Source organism: Zingiber officinale, chromosome 7A (genome assembly GCF_018446385.1).
Source record: "Zingiber officinale cultivar Zhangliang chromosome 7A, Zo_v1.1, whole genome shotgun sequence".
NCBI lineage: Eukaryota > Viridiplantae > Streptophyta > Magnoliopsida > Zingiberales > Zingiberaceae > Zingiber > Zingiber officinale.
Genome location: NC_055998.1, coordinates 2,432,449 through 2,453,980, shown reverse-complemented (window position 1 = coordinate 2,453,980; position 21,532 = coordinate 2,432,449). Strand labels below are relative to the sequence as shown.

Genomic DNA, 21,532 nt, shown 5'->3' with positions numbered 1-21,532 from the left:
CTCTATCAAATCGACATACTCTCTCATTTTAATGAATTTTTTTAATCGTGTCTAATTTAGCTATACGTATATATTTATATCAATCTGGACCAACTACAGTGTATTCTTAGGAAATTTTCTTAATAAATTATAGATATAAGAATGATGGCTATAAGGATGTACCTTCACATGTATTTGTGTATTTTCCCAATTTATCACACGTTATCTGACTTAATTAATTATTATTTTTTTAGTAATCTGGACCACTGCTGTAAAATTGCTGCAGTTGTTTGGTCCAGAGAAATATATGTGATATAAAGACACGAGCTAATCAGTATGTATATATATCCAAATAAATGAATTTAGTCGAGACATGCTCTTAATTATTGTACTATAATATTAATCACAAACAAATTCATGATGAGGAAGGCAGAGACATTGTCTGATGAGCCACACGGAAGACTGAAAAGATGGAGGGAGAATGAACGAACAAACGAATGACTGAATGAATTGAATGAGATGGTGGAGATGTTATCATTGTAGGTGGCAGGAGAACATGATTGACCCTACTCACCGCCTTTCTTCTCGTTTTTCTAGGAAGTGAAATTACTCTTTAGATGCTCAGAGATGAGTTCGAGGGGGTAGTGTTTGACGACCTAATACTATACACTGGAAATTAATTAAAACATTTATAGGGCTCTTAATCACTCAAAGTAAAGGAATTCCTAAAAGTCACCTTTCCCAATGCTGGAAAATAAAATAAAATAATTAGAATAATGTTTATTGTGCATGCCATGATTAATTGGCAACGTCAATCCCCTCGATTAATTATGATCTCATGTGTAAGCACGCATTGCACCATGTTAATTACTAACCTAAATAGTAATTAACTCGTGGATTTGCGTTCTATCGCCAATCCACGAAAACTGCTAACAGAGGATCTGATCGCAAACATTCGGCATGAAAACTGCTAACAGATTCGCATGAGATCTGATCTCCTGTGTGTGTATGTACATATATTATTGGTGTCTCTATATTAAAAAAATTATTTTTTCGTTGATGAATAAAAGGACTATCTCGTATATATATATATATGATCCAATTGCCAATGATTAAATATTCCACATACAGAGGATGGCACGCGGAATCACTAATTGCTTCAAATGCAGAAATCGAGGGGAAAAAACTTTCTTCTATGAAAATCTACTCAAATGATCGATTGAATGATTTCAAAAAAACTAGCAATTAATATGGTCGTAAAAAGTGATCTTCCAAGTGGAACAGAGTTGACTTTTCTTTCCGTTATGAAAAAGTTGTCTTTTAATTTCCACAGAGCTAAATAATCTGTTAAATTGACATGAAAAATTAACACAACTTTTTGTTGTGGAATTTCATGTCAAATAGTTTTAGAATTCCCTTCGATATATATATATATATATATATATATATATATATATATACATATATTTCACACAGCATCCAAGTACCGACTGACATATAACCAGGCACCACAGTGGTTAAAAGCATAAAGAAGATAAGGACTAATTGCAAGTATTGGTGCCAAAACTATTGGGCGATTGCTTCGCTATATAACTTCCTTTTCACATAATTGACTTGGGTCTTGAGGTACCTTTCACCAAATTCCTGTCCTTAATTTGAGAAACACAAGAAATAGGGATAGAGCCAGAAAGAGATAGGTGAAGGATCAAGCTGAGTGTGATTAATAAGGGAGAGAGATCGATGTTTCCTTCGGCCACTTCCAGTACTACTGCAGTGAAGATGAACCAGCAAATAGGTTTGGTGGAAAACCCTATAATCAGCAGCTTCAATTTCCAGACTTCACTTCTTCCTTTAAGCTCTTCTCCCTACGCTATGGTTGGAGGAGGAGGAGGAGGAGGAGGGGGAGATCTTGTTCCCACACATGGAGACGACGATGGTCATCACTTTATTAGGCCATCAAACAATATTGATTTATGGTAAATCAGTTTTCCTCTTGTTTTATCTGTCTATATATATAGTTCTTATTCATTTCCTCCCTTGCCATACAGAATATATCATATATTTCTTTATCAAATATTCCTTCTTTACACCAATTAATCAAGGCTTGCTTGATTTGTGATTAATAACAATTAGGTCACCAGATAGAGCATCGAAGGAAGTTGGAGCAGTGCAGATTAATCATGGTAGCATGATCAGTAGCAAGAATAATGGTAAGCCGGATGGTGGGCTGGGGGTCGGTTCGATGTCGATGAGGACGATGATGAAGAAGAAGGTCAAGGGGGCGAGGAGGAAGATGAGGGAGCCGAGGTTTTGCTTCAAGACGATGAGCGAGGTAGATGTGTTAGATGATGGCTACAAGTGGAGGAAATATGGCCAGAAGGTTGTCAAGAACACACAACATCCAAGGTAATTATTTTAATTAAATTATATATATTGTTTGTATAATTGCTTAATTATTTTACGCTCAAAATCTCATGTTTTTCTCTTATACGAATGCCAAGTTAAAGTTATGTGTTGAATCTCTGAATTAGGTTTCTAGAACAGCATTGTAGTGAAGATTGAACTTGGATGAACTCAGAAAATTTGAGAATAAAATGGACAAGAGAAGATATATAGTAAAGACATAAGTTTAGTCAAAGGCACATCCTGATAATAAGACAACAAAACAGTCAGCTTGTATGTATTAAATAATTAAGTAAATGCAGATTATATTAACTTATCTGCCTATCTTCCTGTGTATTTATACATATATATTTTTTAGAAAATGATAAAGAGTGAACATATCAGAGTGCCCTCAGATAGAAATAATGCTTCACATACATATTTAGCCAGAGAATTTTCCTGGATATGTTTTAGGATGAACTGCTGTTTTATATCCCCTTTTGTTAATTAGTATATAACATGAATGAAATTATGTATATTACACCTTGCAAGCCTTCTAATCGCAGTTTTTTTCTTGGATATAGAGAGCATATTATTAGATAATTAGGATCCAACAGGCCTAAACACACGCAGTTATTTGTATTAAACCAAGAGAAATGTATAACCAGACATTGTAGCATCTTAATATAAACAGCAAAAACTGAATAAAAACAAGTACTTATCGTAACTTATACATTAAATTTTACTTTAGGAATTAATTGAAGTGGGCTTTCTCTCGGCATCTACATGAATTGATAGGACTTTAAATTAGAGATCATTGTTCTTTAATCCTGATGCTTTGTAACATTTTAGCTACTCTATTCATTTTCATTTTTCTAAAACAATTATAAGCCACAAGACATGCAGATTGCATGTAGATAATCCTAGATGCGAAGTAGCGAGAACATTAATTATATGTCAGCAATTTCCCTGGAACTATCATGCATCTCATTTCAAGGGCGGTTCTGTAGATGAATAATTAAGCAATCACATATGACAAACAGAAAGGGAAAAGTAAATGTTAATTGGTGTGGAGAGGGCAGGGATGCAAGCAAATTGATCTATCAGGATGTTATAATGGAGTCGAGTTCAGGTTTCGGAAAGGCTTCAAGTGTTTTGATCATTGCAAGCGAAAAAAGCTGGGTGGTAGGGCCCTCTTTGGATTGGGCAAGATCATGAGAAATGATGAGGATTGGAGACCCACAGTCAGATCTAGAGTGAAGCACCATCATTTAATTACCTCTCTACTTTGATTTACATGCAAGGGAAAAGATTAGCACATATATCATTTTTGGTGTTTCATTCAAGGTCTACATGTATGCATCATACTCACTGAGTAGGGATTCTATTTCCATGATCAATCAAACTAGATTAATTTACAATGATCATATATACTCTCTTTGCATTCTCTTCTATACTCCTTACACCATCCTCACATCACACTCTGATAAATTCAATTCTTTAAGAATTTATTGGCTATGTAATATGTCCTTACCAACTCAATCTAGCTATATCTTCTATCAATTTCTCATCTATTGAGAGTTTATCAAATCAACTTTGTTTTGCCATATATATTTGTTGAGTTTGAGGAGTGTGATACGACAAAACAGCAGGTAACAAAGGTACATGATTAGATGCTGGAAGAATATTTAATTAAATACAAGAGGACATCCAGCAAATGTACTTGGATTAATCGATTAATTCAAAGCTACAAGAACAATGAATCTCAAAACCAAACATATATACAAGTCGGATAGGAATTAAAAGAAAAACAATGTTCTTGCAGATTTTTCATATTTGGATCAGTACTAAGCTTAACTCATGGAGGATTGATTGATGTTTTTTGAACGACTCTGCTCGTTGTCTTTATCTAGATCAGTAATCATTTTTCACATGCCTTGAAGAATAGTCAAGCCATAGATGCATGCAAATCCCTTAATTTATAACCTTGAAGAATATTTAAGCCTTTTCTGATGTGCAGAAATGCTAGTTTTCGATGCCCATGCAAATCCCTTATTTAGGATTGCTTTATAAAGATTCTAGAGATGTGCTTTTTAGCCGCAGCCTTTGCTCCTCTTCTCTAGATATTTTCAATTCAGTATTTCACATAGATTTTTCTACACTTTTTCAAAAGTGTTTTAACTCAAATTAAAGAACATCGCTTTCTCTCTTTAGTTTTTTTTTTTGACAACATCTCTATCTTGTAGTCCCACATAGTTGACTGAGACCTTCTTAGATATGTATAAGTATCATGGGAGTTTCATGATATCTGTGACAATAATCCATCAAATGAATAATAAAAACACATTACTTCTACTGTGGCCTTCTGATACACCAGTAAGACTCAAAAAGGAGGATTAAGGTTGCCGACTTTAGTCTGCACTCATGCATAATTAAAGATTGATTAAAGACGCACTAGATTTGTATGTCATATACAGTAGATGGTGGATGAAAGTATGGACTGTGTCAACAGTCTGTAGATAGCGAGAAGCAAGCACTTGTGTCTGGCTTGCTCCCAGCAAATAGTCTTTTTCTGATCACAGACGACTGCTGTTTCATGATTCCCACTGAGCCCCAATTGGCCTCTCTTTCTCTGTCTCAGCTTGCACTACTACCAGTACTACATGAGAAAAGAGTGATGATTGAGATTACAATCATTCCTTTTTTCCCGTGGTGGCCCAACCCAGTGTTTTGCCCTTGCGAAGGACTAAATATCTGAAATCCGACCGGGTTCAGTTGTTGTCGTCTTCTTCTTCTTCTTCTTCTTGATTAACCCCGCGTTAATATTGTTATTCAGTCTTTAATTAATCCATGGTTGTGTTGAATAAACAGGAGCTACTATAGATGCACCCAGGAGAACTGCCGGGTGAAGAAGCGGATCGAACGGTTGGCGGAGGACCCGCGGATGGTGATCACGACGTACGAAGGCCGACACGTGCATTCTCCGTCGCACGACGAGGAGGATTCACAAGCTCCGTCCAAAGTCAGTACTCTCTTTTGGTAGCGCCACTCAACTGAAGACCGCCGCCGTCGTCGTCGTTAATTACTCACATAATTAAACTTGTGCGCGCGTCTGTAATGCACTACCTTAATTATCTCAGTTTGCGATTAAACTTCGAATAATTATTATTCTAAATTAAGATTTACGACTTAGTTTAATTAATCACAAGCACACTGGAATATCGGGCAATAAAATATCCAGTACCTAACGTCTAACTGGTAAGCTCGATGTGGAAATTCTGCCTCGTGGCTCGAATGTAAAACCTAACGAGACTTCCGGATCGACGCGAGACAAGAAGGGAGTGAGCCATCAATTTCTAACTGGGCACTGCCAACTCGATCGAATCCATTGAACCAAAGTAATACAAATATCTTCTAACACTGAAATATCTCATCTTCTCTTCTCTTCTCTTCTCTTCCTCCTCGACTCCTACACACTGCAAGATGATGAACTCACAGCAGCATATACCGAGAGCTTATGGATCATAGATCATCCAGTTCTCATCGTGCGTGAGCAGATCAGAAAGGTCATCTTTTGTAAAGTCGTTTATATATATTTTTCAGGTTTCATACTCGAGAAGACTTGTTGCCTTTCGGTCCTGATTTATGTTTTTTATTTTCGATAAATTAAAGTTATACATCATCGTGTCATTCATGGTCATTCTGATCATGCATGGCATGATGCCTAAGGAAAGATCTGAACGCATCTTTACGCCTCCTTCTATTGGCTGGCCTCCCGCCAACTGCCTCGTGTCCTTCTTCGCGTTCCGACCTGCCCTTCGACCGGTCCTCTACCGACACGACGCCGGGCAGTTCCACTGCCCCTGCCAAGCAGCCCATTGGCTGCGCTCCTCTGGGCTGGCCCTCCCATCATCCGCCTCGTGTTTTTCCTTCAACGGCCCTCTATCGACACGCGCGTGGACGGCGGGCAGTTCCGCTGCCCCTCCGAGCTGCCCATTGGCTGCGAACCACGTCCTTTAAAGCTTCGGGCAGCGGTCGATCATACGGCACGGGTTGAATGGCGGAGGACGAGGCCACGTAGCTGGTGAGCATGTGATGGGCGCGGCGTTAGCTTGGACGCTGAAGCAGCCGTTCAAATTGGTTTCTTCGATTTTTTAGGTTGAACATGTATTTAAATGGACGGTGTAGATTGAAAATTGGACGGACGATTTTTATGCTCCTTGAGATTATAATAGACGGCCCGGATGGTTCATGGCAGCATCCATGAGGACATGGTGGCCATGTCCATGGGCACAGTGGCGAGGCATGCTACAAAATATCAAGGCCACGTCATCGTGGATATCAGGAGGGCGAAGCCTGGCCACTCCTCCACAAGCGCAAAGTATCTTTTCCTCGCTTCTGGTCGCTCGCTTATAAGTTAAAACTATCTTTCCTCTTTCTTTTACTCGCCACTTCATATAGGAGAAGGAAAACCGGAAAACCTTTAGAAAATTCCAGCCTCCGTTTCGGTATCCTCCCCTTGGCCAAGCGATTTCCTCCGTCTCGCCTCGTGCAATCGGTACTAGAGCGAGATCCAATCTTTATCTTTTGGGATCTTTTTTGTTCTTCTTTATTTTTTTGCTATTTGGATTATTAGTTTTTGTTAGATATATGTCGCTTGATTCCATGGGAAATTTAGTTCTGTCCGGTTGCTAATTTAGATTTCTTTTATTTTTTGGGGGAAAAAATTCTCGAGTTTGAGATGCTGGAAAAAGTTTGCTAGGTTAGTTTTTGTTAGATATATGTTGCTTGATTCCATGGGAAATTTAGTCCTTTCCGGTTGCTAATTTTTTTTTTTTGGGAAAAAAATCACGAGTTTCAGATGCTAGAAAAAGTTTGCTAGGTTCAACTCTTTACTTTTTGCTGAATTTTTCTGCGCGCCTTTTGAGTTTTCTGACTAAAATTTCTATTTCTCGCCGTGTTTGCTGTCTTCCTATGTTTTGAATGGAGAAGAATGCAACGAATAAATGAAAAAAAGATGATTGAACATGTTTTTTTAAAAAAATTTTTGCTGCAGATATTTGGACGTGTGTGGTGATTTTAAGATTGTTCCAGATATTTGCTAAATTTTTTTTAGCAAGTGGAACAACCTCGAAAAAGTTCAAGGGCAAATTGAATACTTCGGTTTCTTACCAGTTCTTACAAGTTGAGTAAAATTGATTCTGTTGGTGCCTGAGATCGATTTCGTTTTTGGCCACCAACTTGATCCGTCTATTAGGTTTCGTTGGGTTCTCTTGATAATCTGGCTGGTGAATCAAAGACTATACTAGTGATCTGTGATCTGATTCTTGGTAGGTAAGTTCCGGATTTTGACTTTGGTTTGGTTGCGTTGTGAGGTTTGAGAAAAGGCAAACAGAGTAGGGGCATCGAATGTCTGCCTCTCTAGAGAAGTGGACCGATGGACTGCAGTTCTCGTCCCTGTTCTGGCCTCCACCTCATGATGAACAGCAAAGGAAGGTAAACTATGAGAGTTCATGCATCAATATTTTATAATTCTGTCCAAAACTTTTCCTGCTTTGGTTGTACTTTAGATGAATAAAAAGATATTTTATGTCCCAATGCCTTTCCGGGATGGCTAAACCTTGTTTTGTTGATTGACGTGCTTATGACATTTTTTCACACTGATCTCTCTTGTGCAGATCAGCAAGCAATCCTGACTGACAACAGCAATTGCTAGAACTAACCTTAGATCTTCATATTCTGTTTCTAGGTTGTTGATAACTTGATATTATGTAAATTGCCAAGTACTGCTTCTGTTCTTTCCGCTTGATTGTCCTTGTTTCAACGGAAATTACCTTATGGTAGGACCACATTGGTTCTTTGTTGTATAACTTGATTGACCATAGTAATGATCTGCTCGTTTGAATTTTACTCATGGCTTCTTTTAAGCACAGAATCAAAATGTACTCTATGAACTGTAGTAAAAGTTTGTAGCCCTGAATACCTTTTGCAATTTTAATTTATTCTTCACATGAAATTTTATACTGTATAATGAATGAAACTTACTACAGCACAAATTTTATTTTGCAAAGTTATTAATTAGATTGTTGCGATGGAACAATCATAACTAGTGATTCAGACCTTTGCTTGAATGTTAATTTGTAATTTATCTTTCATGTCTGTCTTGTTATGTTTTCTTTTTTCCTTCGGTACTAACACACTTCTAACTTTCTCAAAGGAACAAGTTGCAGCCTATGTTGAATATTTTGCCCAGTTCACCTCTGAGGAATTTCCAGAAGATATAGGCCAGGTATGATAATTGTTCATTCTGGTCAAGGGTATTGTATCATATTTAACTCTAGAAAAAGGAAATTATATTTTACTTGCTCTGCTACTTGGATCTTCTCATGTGCAGCTAATTGAAAGTCATTATCCTTCGAAAAATGAGCAACTTTTGGATGAAGTTTTGGGTATGGCAATCTATACTCCTTCCAATTCCATACTTTGTCCTCATTGTAAGCTATTTTCTAGATAAACCTAGACAGAAGAAGTTACTAACTGCTAATTTGTTGTATTCCAGCTACATTTGTTTTGCACCATCCCGAACATGGCCATGCTGTTATTCATCCTATTCTTTCACTTATAATTGATGGGACACTAGTGTACAACAGGAATGCTTCTCCATTTTTATCCTTCATCAATCTATTCAGCCATAACTCTGAGGTTTGGATTCTGAAATTATGAATTTTCGATGACAAATGTTATTGTTCAATGATTTTCTTCTGAATACTGAAGTAGAATACCAACTATTACTTTTGCAGAAAGAATATTCAGAACAGTGGGCTTTAGCATGTGGAGAAATTTTGCGGGTTTTGACCCACTACAATAGGCCAATTCACAAGGTTGAGAACTGTAATTCACAAATTGAAAGGAGCAACAGTGGCAACCATGCAACTACAAGCAAGATAAGCAAGACAGAAGCCAATCATACTCTACAACAGGAAGATAGGAAACAATTGCGTCCATTATCAGCTTGGATTACAGATATTTTGCTTGCTGCACCATTGGGAATTAGAAGTGATTATTTTAGATGGTAAGAAATATAGTATCCCTTTTAAAAATTTGTCTCCAATAATCAAAAAAATGTTTGGGAATCATAACTTGATTTCCTTCCTATGTTAGGTGAGGTTATGTTTTCATTCCTTGTAAGCCTTTGTTGGGTTTTCAATTTCATTTTCATTATTTCAAAGCCACTTTTTATGCATGTTCATCATTTCAATAATTCCTTTAAACTTCCATTCCATTATAATGAATATAAGTGCTTCAAGGTTGTAATGTGGAAAGAAACATCTAACTAGGAATGAATTTTTTTTATGAATGGAGGATCTCTTAAAATCTATAAAATGAAGGTATCCAGTGCAGTTCGAAAATAGTATTGAAGCAGTGTTGAGCCCTTTTAGTCAATCATTTAACTTTTTTTTTCATTAATTAGTTCTCCAGCTGGTACTTTCTTTTCAAAATTATTTTGCTATTCTTTGAAGCTATTCTTCATCTTTGCAACTAGGTGTGCTGGGATCATGGGAAAATATGCTGCAGGTGGTGACTTGAAGCCTCCGACAACAGGTATCTGATTGTTTACATCTTGTTCAATTGTATGCTTAAAGCTTTTCATCTTATAATCACTGAAGCACATCTTATTTTATGAGATGTAAAAGCCAAAAGCCAGGAAATACATTAATCTATGTGAAATTGAACAAAAAATAATGCAATATTAGTTCTTCATTGTGCTTGTACTTTGGTATTTTTCATGTATTCAATTTTTTACTTTCGGAAGATGTCTGATTGATCCTTGCGGTTGCCCCTGCTTTCAGAAGATGTCTTTCAAGTTTTGTATGTTATTATTTTTTAATTTCATCCACAAGGTCAAATACCATTGTCTTTACTCTTTCCATGTTGGAAAAATTGTTTTTTTTATATACTTATTACATTGTTAACTTGTTATCTTCTTGAAAGACCTAACAAGTATTTATTGCATAGCTTGTTCTCGTGGAGCTGGAAAGCATCCTCAACTTATGCCATCCACTCCTAGATGGGCGGTTGCCAATGGAGCTGGAGTTATACTGAGTGTTTGTGATGAGGAAGTAGCTCGTTATGAGACTGCAAATTTGACAGCTGCTGCTGTTCCTGCACTTTTGCTTCCTCCCCCTAAAAATGCCTTGGATGAACATCTTGTTGCCACACTACCTGCTCTTGAGCCTTATGCTCGGTTGTTTCATAGGTGGATGCCTACTTTGGCTAGATTTTACATATGCCATATGGTACACTATTTTGACTTCGTAATATTAAACAGGTACTATGCCATTGCTACACCTAGTGCGACTCAAAGGCTGCTGCTCGGACTTCTTGAAGCTCCACCATCATGGGCACCTGATGCACTTGATGCTGCAGTACAACTAGTTGAACTCCTGAGGGCAGCTGAGGAGTATGCATCTGGCGTGAGGGTACAATTTGATCAGATTAAATTATTATCATCATTAATATTTTTGCTATCGCCTCCACAGAGTCAACTTGTTAGATCCTATAGCCAATTGCTAAGTAACTATTGTGGTGCATTCAATTTGCTAAATCTACCTCATTATGTTTTCTGTCTTTCACTATAACTGTTGTAAAATACAAATGTTATTCTTTGGAAATGTGGACATCTTGCATATTGTGTGTTAGATTCAGTTTCATGCTTCCCAGAAGTAACGTGTTAAGATTTATGAAAAATAAACCAAGCCAAAATTGTAAAATAAGTGATTAATAATTATCTATTCAAATACACTATTCATATTCGAAGACATGATCATTGCACGAAACCATTCTCTTACTGTTCTTAATTACCCAGTGAGTGATCAAAATAGAGTTTACTTCTTGCTTTATGTTATTAACATAATGAAACAGGATGAAATAGTTGATCTACATTAAGCCATATTTTCTGTCTGTATCAGGTAGGAAAGAAGTATGCTGAACAATTTTGCTGTATGCTACATCATGCTTAACTTTCAATTGTATGCCTTCTAATGTTGCCATGCCAAAAAGAAACAACTACAATACAAAAAGAATGGATATTCAGGATCATAGCAACTTTTACATAAATCCCCTGCATGAAGATTGTTCATTCTCTTCTCCTGATGCAAAATTTGCTCTTTATAATGGTAATTGTATGGTTTGAGAAAGAAACAACAAAAAAATGGCATGTGAATTCACCATAGTCAATGATTAGCACGATTTTATTTATTATAGGAGAAATCTGTTATAGGGACTAGGATTTCTTATTCACGACATCTATCTAGTTGAGCTGTATTACATAAAATGTTACTCTGGTGCATCCTTTAGATGCATGTTTTTTATTGGGTTGCAAATCATTGAACCTTTTGATCGCTACCAAATCAACTCAGAGACTTTGATTGAATTTTCTTTGCCAAACATTTTCACATAATCATTTAATTAGGATAATTATATGGATTCTCTTTTTAAGAGTGCAATTGCTAACTTTCTTGTAATTCTTCCACAGCTTCCAAGAAACTGGATGCATTTGCACTTCCTACGTGCAATCGGCATAGCAATGTCCATGAAAGTTGGCATAGCTGCAGATGCAGCAGCTGCTTTGCTTTTCCGCATATTTTCTCAGCCTGCATTACTCTTTCCCCCACTGAGACATGCTGATGGAATCAAATTCCAGAATGAACTTTTCGATGTTTATAAGAGCCAGGTAATTCAAAATATTTTCACTAGTGAAATCAGTGAAGGTTCACATGTTACAAGTCACTAGCTATCAATCCTTCTAGCAATTCAGTCCCATGAATGTCTTAATGTTGATTCTGAAGGCAATCCATCTGCCCAATTTATTCTTTTAGTTACTATCGTTTTTTTAGGAAAGTGTAGTTATCCAACTTTGCTCTTTCTGTCATGTTTACACATTTCTTTGAATTTAAATTTAACTAGGTAGTGGATACTATTTCCGTGTCTACGATTGAGGCAACTGCTCAAGGAATTGCATCAATGTTATGCACACATGGCCCTGATGTTGAATGGCGAATCTGTACTATTTGGGAAGCTGCCTATGGCTTACTTCCACTGAGTTCCTCAGTTGTTGATTTACCTGAAATAGTAGTTGCAACCCCTTTGCAACCACCTCCTCTGTCATGGAATTTGTTTTTGCCATTAATCAATGTCTTAGAGTATCTTCCTCGAGGAAGTCCATCTGAAGCATGCCTTGTGAGAATCTTTGTGGCCACTGTGGAGGCAGTGCTCCAGAGAACCTTTCCGCAAGAAAATTCTGAGAAATCCAAAAAAGCAAGAGCTCATAGCAGTATCTGGTCTGCCACTAAGAACTTAGTTGTCGCTGAACTTCACACAATGATACATTCTCTCTTTCTGGAATCTTGTGCATCAATGGAACTTGCTTCACGCTTGTTATTTGTCATGCTAACTGTTTGTGTAAGTCATGACGCTTTGCCTAATGGGAGCAAAAGACCAACAGGCTATGGTGGAGATTTAGCAGATGAGATTGAGGAGCCACAAACACTAAATGGAAAAGCATCTACAAGAAATAAGAATGGAAGAAAAAAGGGGCCAGTTGCAACATTTGATTCTTATGTTCTAGCAGCTGTTTGTGCATTGGCTTATGAACTTCAGTTGTTTCCCTTGATTTCAAAAAATCATCCATGCTCTGAATCTCAAGATTCCACAAGAATGGCAAAAGTTGCTAAGACCAATAGAGCTTCACATGAGTTTGATAAGAGTATTGCCTCTGCTGTATGTCACACACGTCGAATACTTTATATTCTTGAAGCTCTTTTCTCTTTGAAGCCTTCATCTATTGGTACATCATGGAGCTACAGTTCGAATGAGATAATAGCTGCTGCTATGGTTGCTGCTCATGTTGCTGAATTATTTGGAAGGTCAAAGGCTTGCATGAATGCATTGTCTGTTCTGATGAGATGCAAGTGGGATGCAGAAATTTCTACCAGGGCATCCTCTCTTTATCAGCTCATCGACATGCATGGTAAAATTGTTGCCTCTATTGTTCACAAGGCTGAGCCCCTTGAAGCACAATTGATATGGAAGGATGATAAAGCTTCTTCTAGTGGAAGGAAAAGCAGTAGAAATGATAATAAGCACAGTTCAAGCCCAGAATCTTGCACCAATGCGTTAGAAACTTTCTCCAGGCTTGAAGATGTAACTTCAAAAGATGATTCTGTGGTATGGTCATCACAAAAAAATATCACAGTCTTGGATGCTCCAGCTTTGGCAACTTTTCTTACACTGGATAGGAATGTTGGTAACAACTTGAGTGCACAAGCTTTTCTAAGGTCTGTGCTTGCAGAGAAACAGGAACTATGTTTCTCTGTTGTTTCGTTGTTGTGGCACAAATTAATTGCAGCTCCTGAAACAAAAATGGATGCAGAAAGTACATCTGCTCAGCAAGGTTGGAGGCAGGTAGGACGTTTTGTCACCTGAATTTTTATTTTCAGTTTCTCAAGGGCAAAAGGCATATAATTTAATTTTTTTTTTGCTAAATGGAAAAAGACAGATTTTAAAATATTTAAGTTCAGACAGAGGTATATATATTCTTAGATTCATCTATTACATTCTGCTTGCAAAGGCATTTGACACAAATTTCCCTTTTAAATAGGTGGTTGATGCAATATGTGATGTTGTCTCAGCCTCACCGGTCAAAGCAGTAACAGCAATTGTTCTACAGGTTCATAACTAAGTCAATTAAGCTACCGCAATACTTTCTTTTTCGAAAACGAAGTTACCAATAACTAAGCTGCATGGATACAGTGTAACTCCAGTACCAATTTTTAATCTGACGAGTTACTTGGTGCACAGGCTGAAAAGGATTTGCAGCCTTGGATTGCAAGAGATGATGAACGTGGACAGAGAATGTGGAGAATCAACCAGCGAATTACCAAATTGATTGTAGAACTTATGAGGAATCATGACAGACCCGAGGCATTGATGATTCTAGCAGGGGCCTCAGATATTCTGTTACGTGCCACAGATGGAATGCTGATTGACGGAGAAGCATGCACCTTGCCACAATTGGAGGTAATGTTAGATAACTACCTTGAAGAAGAGAATAAGTTTATCTATTTCTGTCAGTACTCAGAGTTACTGCACTATAAAATCTTTACAGTTTGATATCTGATAATCATATTGCAGTATTTTCATTTTTGTTTCGATCTAGTTTTTACAGATCAGATTACTTAACATACTTTTTTATTCTCGTATTTTGCGTTCCTTATCTACCTACGAGCAGCTCCTGGAAGTAACAGCAAGAGCAGTTGGACTTGTCACCCTACGAGGGGAGTCAGGCCTTACAGTTGCAGATGGCCTCGCAAATCTGTTGAAGGTAATCATCTCATGCCACCCTCAATTAACATTTAGCCGTGCGATTCTGCAAATGCCTTTCTATTTTATGTTATGACTAACCAAGCATGCGCATTCAGTCTCGCTTGCCGACCACAATCTGCTGCCTTTCACACCCAAGCGCCCTTGTACGAGCTCTGAGTACATCAGTTCTTCGGGATATCCTCCAAATCAGCAAAATCAATCCGAGCGATTGTATTCATGAAGACAGACAAGGTTTCTCTGACTCAACTTACCGGTGCTTGAATCTAGGAACTGTTAACTGGTTTGCGGACATCGAGAAATGCTTGAAATGGGAGGCTCATAGCAGGCTTGCAACTGGTTTGACTCTGGCTTTCCTTCACTCGGCTGCCAACGAATTAGGCTGCCCTATTTCGTGTTGAGGACATATTAGTCTCCATAATCGTTCAGTCTCTAACACAGTTGCTAATGGATGAAACATTTATTTTATCATCCGAGTGGTTCTTTCCTCAGATTATTCGGTGTTACTTTGGTTCAGAGAGCAGCAATCTTTTTTGTTTCAGATAAGAAAACACTGTATGATTTGAGTCACTAGAGATTATTGCATTGTTTATATTGATGACTAAGAGTTATATGATTCTAGTCAGTGTTAATCGAAAGTGATCGTTATTCATCGAAAGTGATCGATAGAAAGTACACATGGACGGATGGACCATAAGCCTAACACGGTAAGTAATTTAAGTATCACTTTCACGGGTTTCTTCCTTTTTATCTCTCAACTATCATGATTGATAAAATTATTCAAGCATCGGATGCATTTTACTTGCACTTGTTTGAAAAATTTATCCGTTCATTTATCTTAGTCGAAAAAAACCTAATAAGTGATCAATTTGGTTCATGCCCATACATCCTATTCGTATGTTGAACTAGGTAAGACTAAATCTTGGGCGATCGATCTGGTATAAATTGGTAAATGTTTGTCATGGGCGGTTTAAAAATCTAACATATTATTATACATTCTATTTTGAAAAAAAATCTATATAAATATATTATAATTGAGATTAAATAATAAATATTTAGATGATAATTTGACGTTTTTATACTACCAGTAGCCCGCACATCCTATTCATATGGTTATGGTATAGTGCTGTTGTTAAGCAAAAACCCACCAATCATGAAAACACATAGCAATAGCGATGATGACACACATGGTAAATTTATAGAATTGGGTAAAACACATCGACAACGACACGTTGAATTGATTGATTTTGGCGGGGCCGCCACGGAAAGTTCCCACTCTCCCAACGTGGGCCCGATTCCTAATCATCATCCGCTTCAGCTGTCAGTAACTGATCTGGACCGTCAATAGTGATCTCTTCCTGATCAGGATCCGTCCTTTTTCATCGATCATGAAGGGCACGATCCTTGATGCGACAGAAGGGGTGAGACGCCGGTGCTAAGACGTCGGCTGTCTCCCGCTCCTGGCTTCTCTGTTCGCCTTCGCCCTAATCTCAAGCTCCCGACACCGAGGCCTCTGGATCGCCCAATTCCTTAGAGCTTGTTCCTAAGGAATTACAAGATCAACTTCCAGGTCTCGTCTCTTCCAATTCCACCCCTTTCTTTTACTTCTTTGGTGTAATTTCTTTCGTGTAAAAAATCTCCTTTTTTTTTTTTTGGCAGAACTGGAAGTATAAATTCACTCTGGAAAATGTGATTGTTTTTTTTTTTTGGGATAGGAATAGATGTGAGTGATTAGACTGGAACTTCAATGGCACAACCTCTACTTTGATTTGAAGTTTTAAGATCTTTTCTTTTGTTCGCACAGCTGTATTTTTTTTTTTTTGAGTGTTGAAAAAACGAATTTTTTTATTCTTCAGGATATTGTTCTTACTGTTAATCTAAGGAAGAATATTTTTGCAATTGGTAAGTTTATACATAGACATTAATCTGTTATAAATTTTCTATTTTCCACTTTCAGTGAATCTATGAAATCTTGCCATGCTCTATTAGCAATGTTCACAAACTTCATATTCCCTGTGGCAATACGCCACCCATTCAGCTTTTGTGACCATCTGGAATGATCGGAACACTGCCCATGTCAATTTAGTTCATGATACTATCTAATATCCATTATCAATTTTGCACTGTTGCAATTTTTTTTTGTGATTTCTGCAGCCTGAGGTGATAGTTTCTATGAGAAGCTACTCCATGACATCGAAAAGGGGCAGCTAAGATTTGAGTAAACTCGAAATACGATCAACTTGTTGATCTTGATGATAGAACGGGCCACGGGGTGCTTTATTTGGTCTCAGCGTATCTCACTATAGTAACAGAACCCATGAGAGTTTCACCTTCAAACCAATATCAGTTGGTAAAACACGAAACTAGTTATCAAATTCAACTGGCTTCCCCAAAAGAACAAGTCTCATGTGGATGTACTTCCTTCCCTTACTTCAACTGTGCATCCACACTTGAAAATGCAACATCACCTCCTGATGCAGCCCTGCTACATGATTCTGAAACTTCCTCAGAATCTTCCTCAACCGATAGCGGCAAGGAATCTATTACAGATGATGTAGTCCATGAGGCTGAAAAAGAGATATGCAACAAGAGCAATATGAAGAAACCACTTGCAGATTGTTTTATTCCTGCGATACTAGACAACACTGTCGATTTGTCGATAGAATCACCAAGCAGCACCGCAGGATTTGGCAAAACAAGGAAAGTGCAGTGGACCGATGCATGTGGGAAGGAACTTTTCGAAATTAAGGAGTTCCAACTCAGGTATGATGCTATATCAGTTGATATAATTAAGGTGAAAGATGATTCAAACATAATTCTTCAGTTGATTGTTTGCTCCACATCGACGTGCACATTTTTATGTTGAGCTTGAGCTTCCTTTTGCGATCACTCCTTCGTTCTTCCAAGATTTCTCATTTTCTATATTGCAGCGAAGGTGATTTATCAGATGATGACTTCGGGCATGGCAGTGATAAATGCAACTGTGTCATACTGTAAATGTCAATATTCATTATGGACCAAAGGATCGGGACACAAGGCAAATAATGATCATTTGCAAGCACAAACTGTTCCTACTGTATTTGTGAATTATTTGTTCTGATTAAGGAGGGACAAACTCTAATGTATATTCGATTTGTTTTCTTAGATTGTCATTTGGTAATAAAAAAAACTTCAACTTGAAGGTCTGAATGCAATCTGTTTTCTCCAACAACTATGAGATTCTTTTGTTGAGATAGTTAATGGAATGTGCAATAAAAAATAAAACATTTAAATCATATGATAATAGAATTCCTTATTTGAGATAGTTGAAAAAATTATAAAGTTTGTTCAACAATTTTAAAAGACTCTTTTCTATATGAATTTTGTTGGACTCATCCTCAGATTCTCTCACCCACCTTCCACCACCCAGAAAAGGGTCCACTGAGCATGCACCCTTTCTCAACACCCTTGACTCAGTCAGTCAGTCTCTCCTTCAAATAGTCGCTCTGTACCCAGCGATTCAATGGCCTGTGGATTGAAGATGCCGGAAATCAAGTTCACTAAGCTCTTCATTAATGGCAGCTTCGTCGACGCCGTCTCAGGTAATAATAATAATAATATACCATCGATTTTTTTTTGTTATTAATATGGAATATTTAGAGATTCGTATGTGGTGTGGTGTGTTCATTGAATCCGTCAGGGAAGACATTTGCAACGACAGATCCGCGCTCAGGGGAGGTGATAACGATGGTGGCAGAGGGCGAAAAAGACGACGTGGATTTAGCAGTGAAGGCAGCAAGAGAAGCTTTTGACCATGGCCAATGGCCTCGCATGTCTGGATTTGTATGCCCACCGCTTTGCCTTCCTTCCGTCATTTCTTCAAATCCATTTGATCAACTGACCAAATTTCCCTTGCCGTTAAAAAAAAAATATATATATGCAGCAAAGAGGACAGATTATGATCAAGTTCGCAGACTTGATCGACCAGCACATCGAGGAATTAGCCACACTCGACAGCTTAGAAGTGGGGAAGCTGTTCTCCCACAACAAGCTGGCTGACATCCCCTCGGCTACCCGGATGCTCCGGTACTTCGCCGGCGCCGCCGATAAGATCCACGGCGAAACACTAAAGATGGGCGGACCGTTCCATGGATACACGCTCAAGGAGCCCATTGGGGTGGTCGGGCATATAATACCTTGGAATTTCCCGACCGTCATGTTCTTCTTCAAGGTCTCCCCTGCTTTGGCTGCGGGCTGCACCATGGTTGTCAAACCGGCAGAGCAGAGCTCGCTCTCTGCACTTTACTATGCTTTCTTGGCTAAGCAGGTTGATGATTGTTGCTTTATCCGTTTTGATCAAACAAAATGCTCATTTATTAAATTTTGCATATCCGCAGGCAGGCATTCCAGATGGCGTTCTGAATGTCGTGACCGGTTTTGGCCCAACTGCCGGAGCTGCCATTGCTTCTCACATGGACATCAACCAAGTAATTCTGCAACATAATAGCATGGTTAATTATTGTGGATGTACTAGGCTAAATCTTGTCTATTTCAGGTTAGTTTCACAGGATCCACTGAAGTAGGACGTTTGATCATGGAGGCAGCTGCGAGAAGCAACTTGAAGCCCGTATCACTCGAATTGGGTGGGAAATCACCATTAATCATCTTCGACGATGCAGATATCAACATGGCCGTTAAACTCGCTCAAAGGGCAGTGTTCTACAACAAGGCATGCAAGCTCCTATTTCCAATTCTCGTTCGTAATCTGCGTCATGTGAAGTGGTGGTGTTTCGATGAACCCAGGGAGAAGTGTGCGTGGCCGCATCGCGAATCTACGTACAAGAAGGAATTTACGACGACTTCATGAAGAAGGCGGTGGAGACTGTGGGTGACTGGATTGTCGGTGACCCTTTCGATCCACATGTTCATCAGGGGCCTCAAGTAGTACTACTCTTCGTTCATGTCCGCAATGTTTTTTCTTCTATTTCAAGTTGCGTTAATTAACTGGATGTGCCCCACTGTGATATGAAGGTGGACAAGGAGCAATTCGAGAAGGTCCTCAGATATATCGAGCATGGCAAAAGAGAAGGAGCTACCATTGTTGCTGGAGGCAAACCCTGTGGTGAAAATGGTTACTACATTGAACCCACAATCTTTGTAGATGTCAAGGTAAAACTCTCTTCTTCTTCTTCTGTCATGATCTAGTGTGCATTAGTTTACTATCAGGAAACAATGTCAACAGGAGGACATGGTGATAGCCAAGGAGGAAATATTTGGACCAGTCATGTCCCTCATGAAGTTCAAGTTAAGTCGCCATGCATGTTTAATTAACGAGAGATGAACTAGGAGTTCTTAATTATTATGTTTACGTGCTTTAATATGTGCTAGGACGATGGAGGAGGCGATCGAGAGAGCGAATAATACAAGATATGGATTGGCTGCGGGGGTTGTGACGAAGAACTTGGACATAGCAAACAGGATGGCGAGATCAATTCACGCGGGCAGCATCTGGATCAACTGCTACTCTGCATTTGACAGTGACTGTCCTTTCGGCGGCTTCAAAATGAGTGGATTTGGGAAGGATCTGGGGATGCATTCGATTGAAAAATATCTCCAAGTTAAATCTGTTGTCACACGACTTCACGATTCTCCTTGGCTGTAGTCAAAGACTGAACATCGATTGGAGAAGTTAAAGATTGTGCTAGCTACATGTTTAATTCTGACGATCGATGTATCCGGTCAGTTTAATTGCTGCCTGCCTGATCTATTATCAACCAAAATAAAGGCGTTCGACTTCAACATCCTGGAGTTTTGTCGGTGTAAATTATATGCTTTTTATTAGTGCTCGGTAGTTCGCGTTGTGTCCATACGAGAAATGATAAGCAGAGGGAATGCTAAGCACGAATTACTCAATACGGTGAAGAAGATAGTCACTCCTAAAAGTGGGTCACAGATGGGTTGACGTGGAAATCAAAGTTAAATGACCAAAATTATAATGTCAGGTTAACTATGAGAACACGAACTGTGGATCAGGTAATGTTGGCCGAGAGGGCACTGAGAGTCTGTCGAATATGAAGGGTTGACCAGATCGTTCGAGCAGTCATTCATTCTTTTTGCAGCCGAGGTTAAGAGCCAAATACCAAGTTATCTGATCCAATGACCTTGCAAATCGAACCTTATGTTCAATCGGACGCAATACACTTCTCCGATAACAATAAGACCGAGTGAAGAATAGGTCGAGAGCTCCATTTGTAAGGCCGAGCTTGTGACATCCCGATCGAGCGGCCCCCGGTCGGCCTACAACGGGACCTAATGCATATCTCACCATACTCTTTTGAAAGTTTGTGCCGCCGACAATAGAGAATGTCCAGTAGACAAATAGTACTTTAAAAGTTTTTAACCTGTCACATCACAGAGATTTCCATCTTCGCTTCAGGAAAGGTGTCAGAGACACTTTTCGATTTGGCTTTTCTTAGGAAGCTTTTGAAAACATGTATATACTTTAGAATGTATGCACAGACGCTACAATGATACTATAAAGGGGTGTCCATCTATAAGTGGAGGTATGTAATGCTTCATATTTGAACACGCCCATTGATACAATCTTTCTACGGTTCTTCTTCTTCTCATATACGGATCACTGACTTGAGTGTCGAAGGGTCAATGCCGGGGGCCCCTTCCCTGGTCTGGTACTTACGCTCCTAGTTTTGCAGGACAACGCGGAATTTTCTTTAAATCAACACCAGAGTCACGTTCCCAGATAGCCGTCTTCTCAGCTTTCGGACATAATCATATTTGGTGTCGTCTGTGG

At 38.6% G+C, this 21,532-nt stretch overlaps 4 protein-coding genes across 8 annotated transcripts; all 4 read left to right on the top strand.

Annotated features, from left to right (window-relative positions):
- The first annotated feature begins 1,541 nt into the window (after positions 1 to 1,541).
- Positions 1,542 to 5,563, top strand: LOC122000747 (probable WRKY transcription factor 48). Its single transcript, XM_042555195.1, has 3 exons — positions 1,542 to 1,955; positions 2,113 to 2,385; positions 5,233 to 5,563. Exons 1-3 carry the CDS (start codon positions 1,720 to 1,722, stop codon positions 5,402 to 5,404), a joined length of 681 nt encoding a protein of 226 aa, XP_042411129.1. The 5' UTR covers positions 1,542 to 1,719; the 3' UTR covers positions 5,405 to 5,563.
- Positions 5,564 to 6,735: 1,172 nt separating this feature from the next.
- On the top strand, positions 6,736 to 15,334 carry LOC122000745 (protein GIGANTEA-like). Of its 4 annotated transcripts, XM_042555191.1 has the most exons (16): positions 6,736 to 6,919; positions 7,418 to 7,545; positions 7,696 to 7,857; positions 8,579 to 8,650; positions 8,756 to 8,810; positions 8,921 to 9,063; positions 9,162 to 9,433; positions 9,905 to 9,963; positions 10,378 to 10,618; positions 10,691 to 10,841; positions 11,897 to 12,094; positions 12,328 to 13,824; positions 14,021 to 14,089; positions 14,221 to 14,439; positions 14,651 to 14,743; positions 14,841 to 15,334. In XM_042555191.1, exons 3-16 carry the CDS (start codon positions 7,771 to 7,773, stop codon positions 15,141 to 15,143), a joined length of 3,459 nt encoding a protein of 1,152 aa, XP_042411125.1. In that variant the 5' UTR covers positions 6,736 to 6,919; positions 7,418 to 7,545; positions 7,696 to 7,770; the 3' UTR covers positions 15,144 to 15,334. The 4 variants fall into 4 exon arrangements, with proteins under 4 accessions (XP_042411125.1, XP_042411126.1, XP_042411124.1 ...); XM_042555192.1 differs by lacking the exon at positions 7,418 to 7,545 and having other exon boundaries at positions 7,737 to 7,857; XM_042555190.1 differs by lacking the exon at positions 7,418 to 7,545.
- An 803-nt stretch (positions 15,335 to 16,137) lies between these two features.
- LOC122000746 (aldehyde dehydrogenase family 2 member C4-like) lies at positions 16,138 to 20,522 on the top strand. Of its 2 annotated transcripts, none has more exons than XM_042555193.1 (11): positions 16,138 to 16,312; positions 16,897 to 17,505; positions 18,124 to 18,323; positions 18,422 to 18,564; positions 18,665 to 19,048; positions 19,119 to 19,208; positions 19,277 to 19,450; positions 19,525 to 19,665; positions 19,753 to 19,890; positions 19,964 to 20,025; positions 20,110 to 20,522. In XM_042555193.1, exons 3-11 carry the CDS (start codon positions 18,245 to 18,247, stop codon positions 20,381 to 20,383), a joined length of 1,485 nt encoding a protein of 494 aa, XP_042411127.1. In that variant the 5' UTR covers positions 16,138 to 16,312; positions 16,897 to 17,505; positions 18,124 to 18,244; the 3' UTR covers positions 20,384 to 20,522. The 2 variants fall into 2 exon arrangements, with proteins under 2 accessions (XP_042411127.1, XP_042411128.1); XM_042555194.1 differs by having other exon boundaries at positions 16,140 to 16,312; positions 19,525 to 19,662.
- On the top strand, positions 17,060 to 17,739 carry LOC122001965. Its single transcript, XM_042556959.1, has 2 exons — positions 17,060 to 17,505; positions 17,673 to 17,739. The coding sequence occupies exons 1-2, from the start codon at positions 17,060 to 17,062 to the stop codon at positions 17,737 to 17,739; spliced, it is 513 nt and encodes a 170-aa protein (XP_042412893.1).
- Positions 20,523 to 21,532: the final 1,010 nt, after the last annotated feature.

Excerpts from the sequence above, each read along its gene's own strand:
- LOC122000747 (XM_042555195.1), top strand. The coding sequence starts at position 1,720 with ATGTTTCCTTCGGCCACTTCCAGTACTACTGCAGTGAAGATGAACCAG. Across the intron at positions 1,956-2,112 it reads TCAAACAATATTGATTTATG|GTCACCAGATAGAGCATCGA; the intron begins GTAAATCAGTTT and ends AATAACAATTAG. Across the intron at positions 2,386-5,232 it reads AAGAACACACAACATCCAAG|GAGCTACTATAGATGCACCC; the intron begins GTAATTATTTTA and ends TTGAATAAACAG.
- LOC122000745 (XM_042555192.1), top strand. The coding sequence starts at position 7,771 with ATGTCTGCCTCTCTAGAGAAGTGGACCGATGGACTGCAGTTCTCGTCC. Across the intron at positions 8,651-8,755 it reads TTCCAGAAGATATAGGCCAG|CTAATTGAAAGTCATTATCC; the intron begins GTATGATAATTG and ends TCTCATGTGCAG. Across the intron at positions 9,964-10,377 it reads CTTGAAGCCTCCGACAACAG|CTTGTTCTCGTGGAGCTGGA; the intron begins GTATCTGATTGT and ends TTTATTGCATAG.
- LOC122001965 (XM_042556959.1), top strand. The coding sequence starts at position 17,060 with ATGAGAGTTTCACCTTCAAACCAATATCAGTTGGTAAAACACGAAACT. Across the intron at positions 17,506-17,672 it reads ATTAAGGAGTTCCAACTCAG|CGAAGGTGATTTATCAGATG; the intron begins GTATGATGCTAT and ends TCTATATTGCAG.
- LOC122000746 (XM_042555193.1), top strand. The coding sequence starts at position 18,245 with ATGGCCTGTGGATTGAAGATGCCGGAAATCAAGTTCACTAAGCTCTTC. Across the intron at positions 19,049-19,118 it reads ATGCTTTCTTGGCTAAGCAG|GCAGGCATTCCAGATGGCGT; the intron begins GTTGATGATTGT and ends GCATATCCGCAG. Across the intron at positions 20,026-20,109 it reads ATGTCCCTCATGAAGTTCAA|GACGATGGAGGAGGCGATCG; the intron begins GTTAAGTCGCCA and ends AATATGTGCTAG.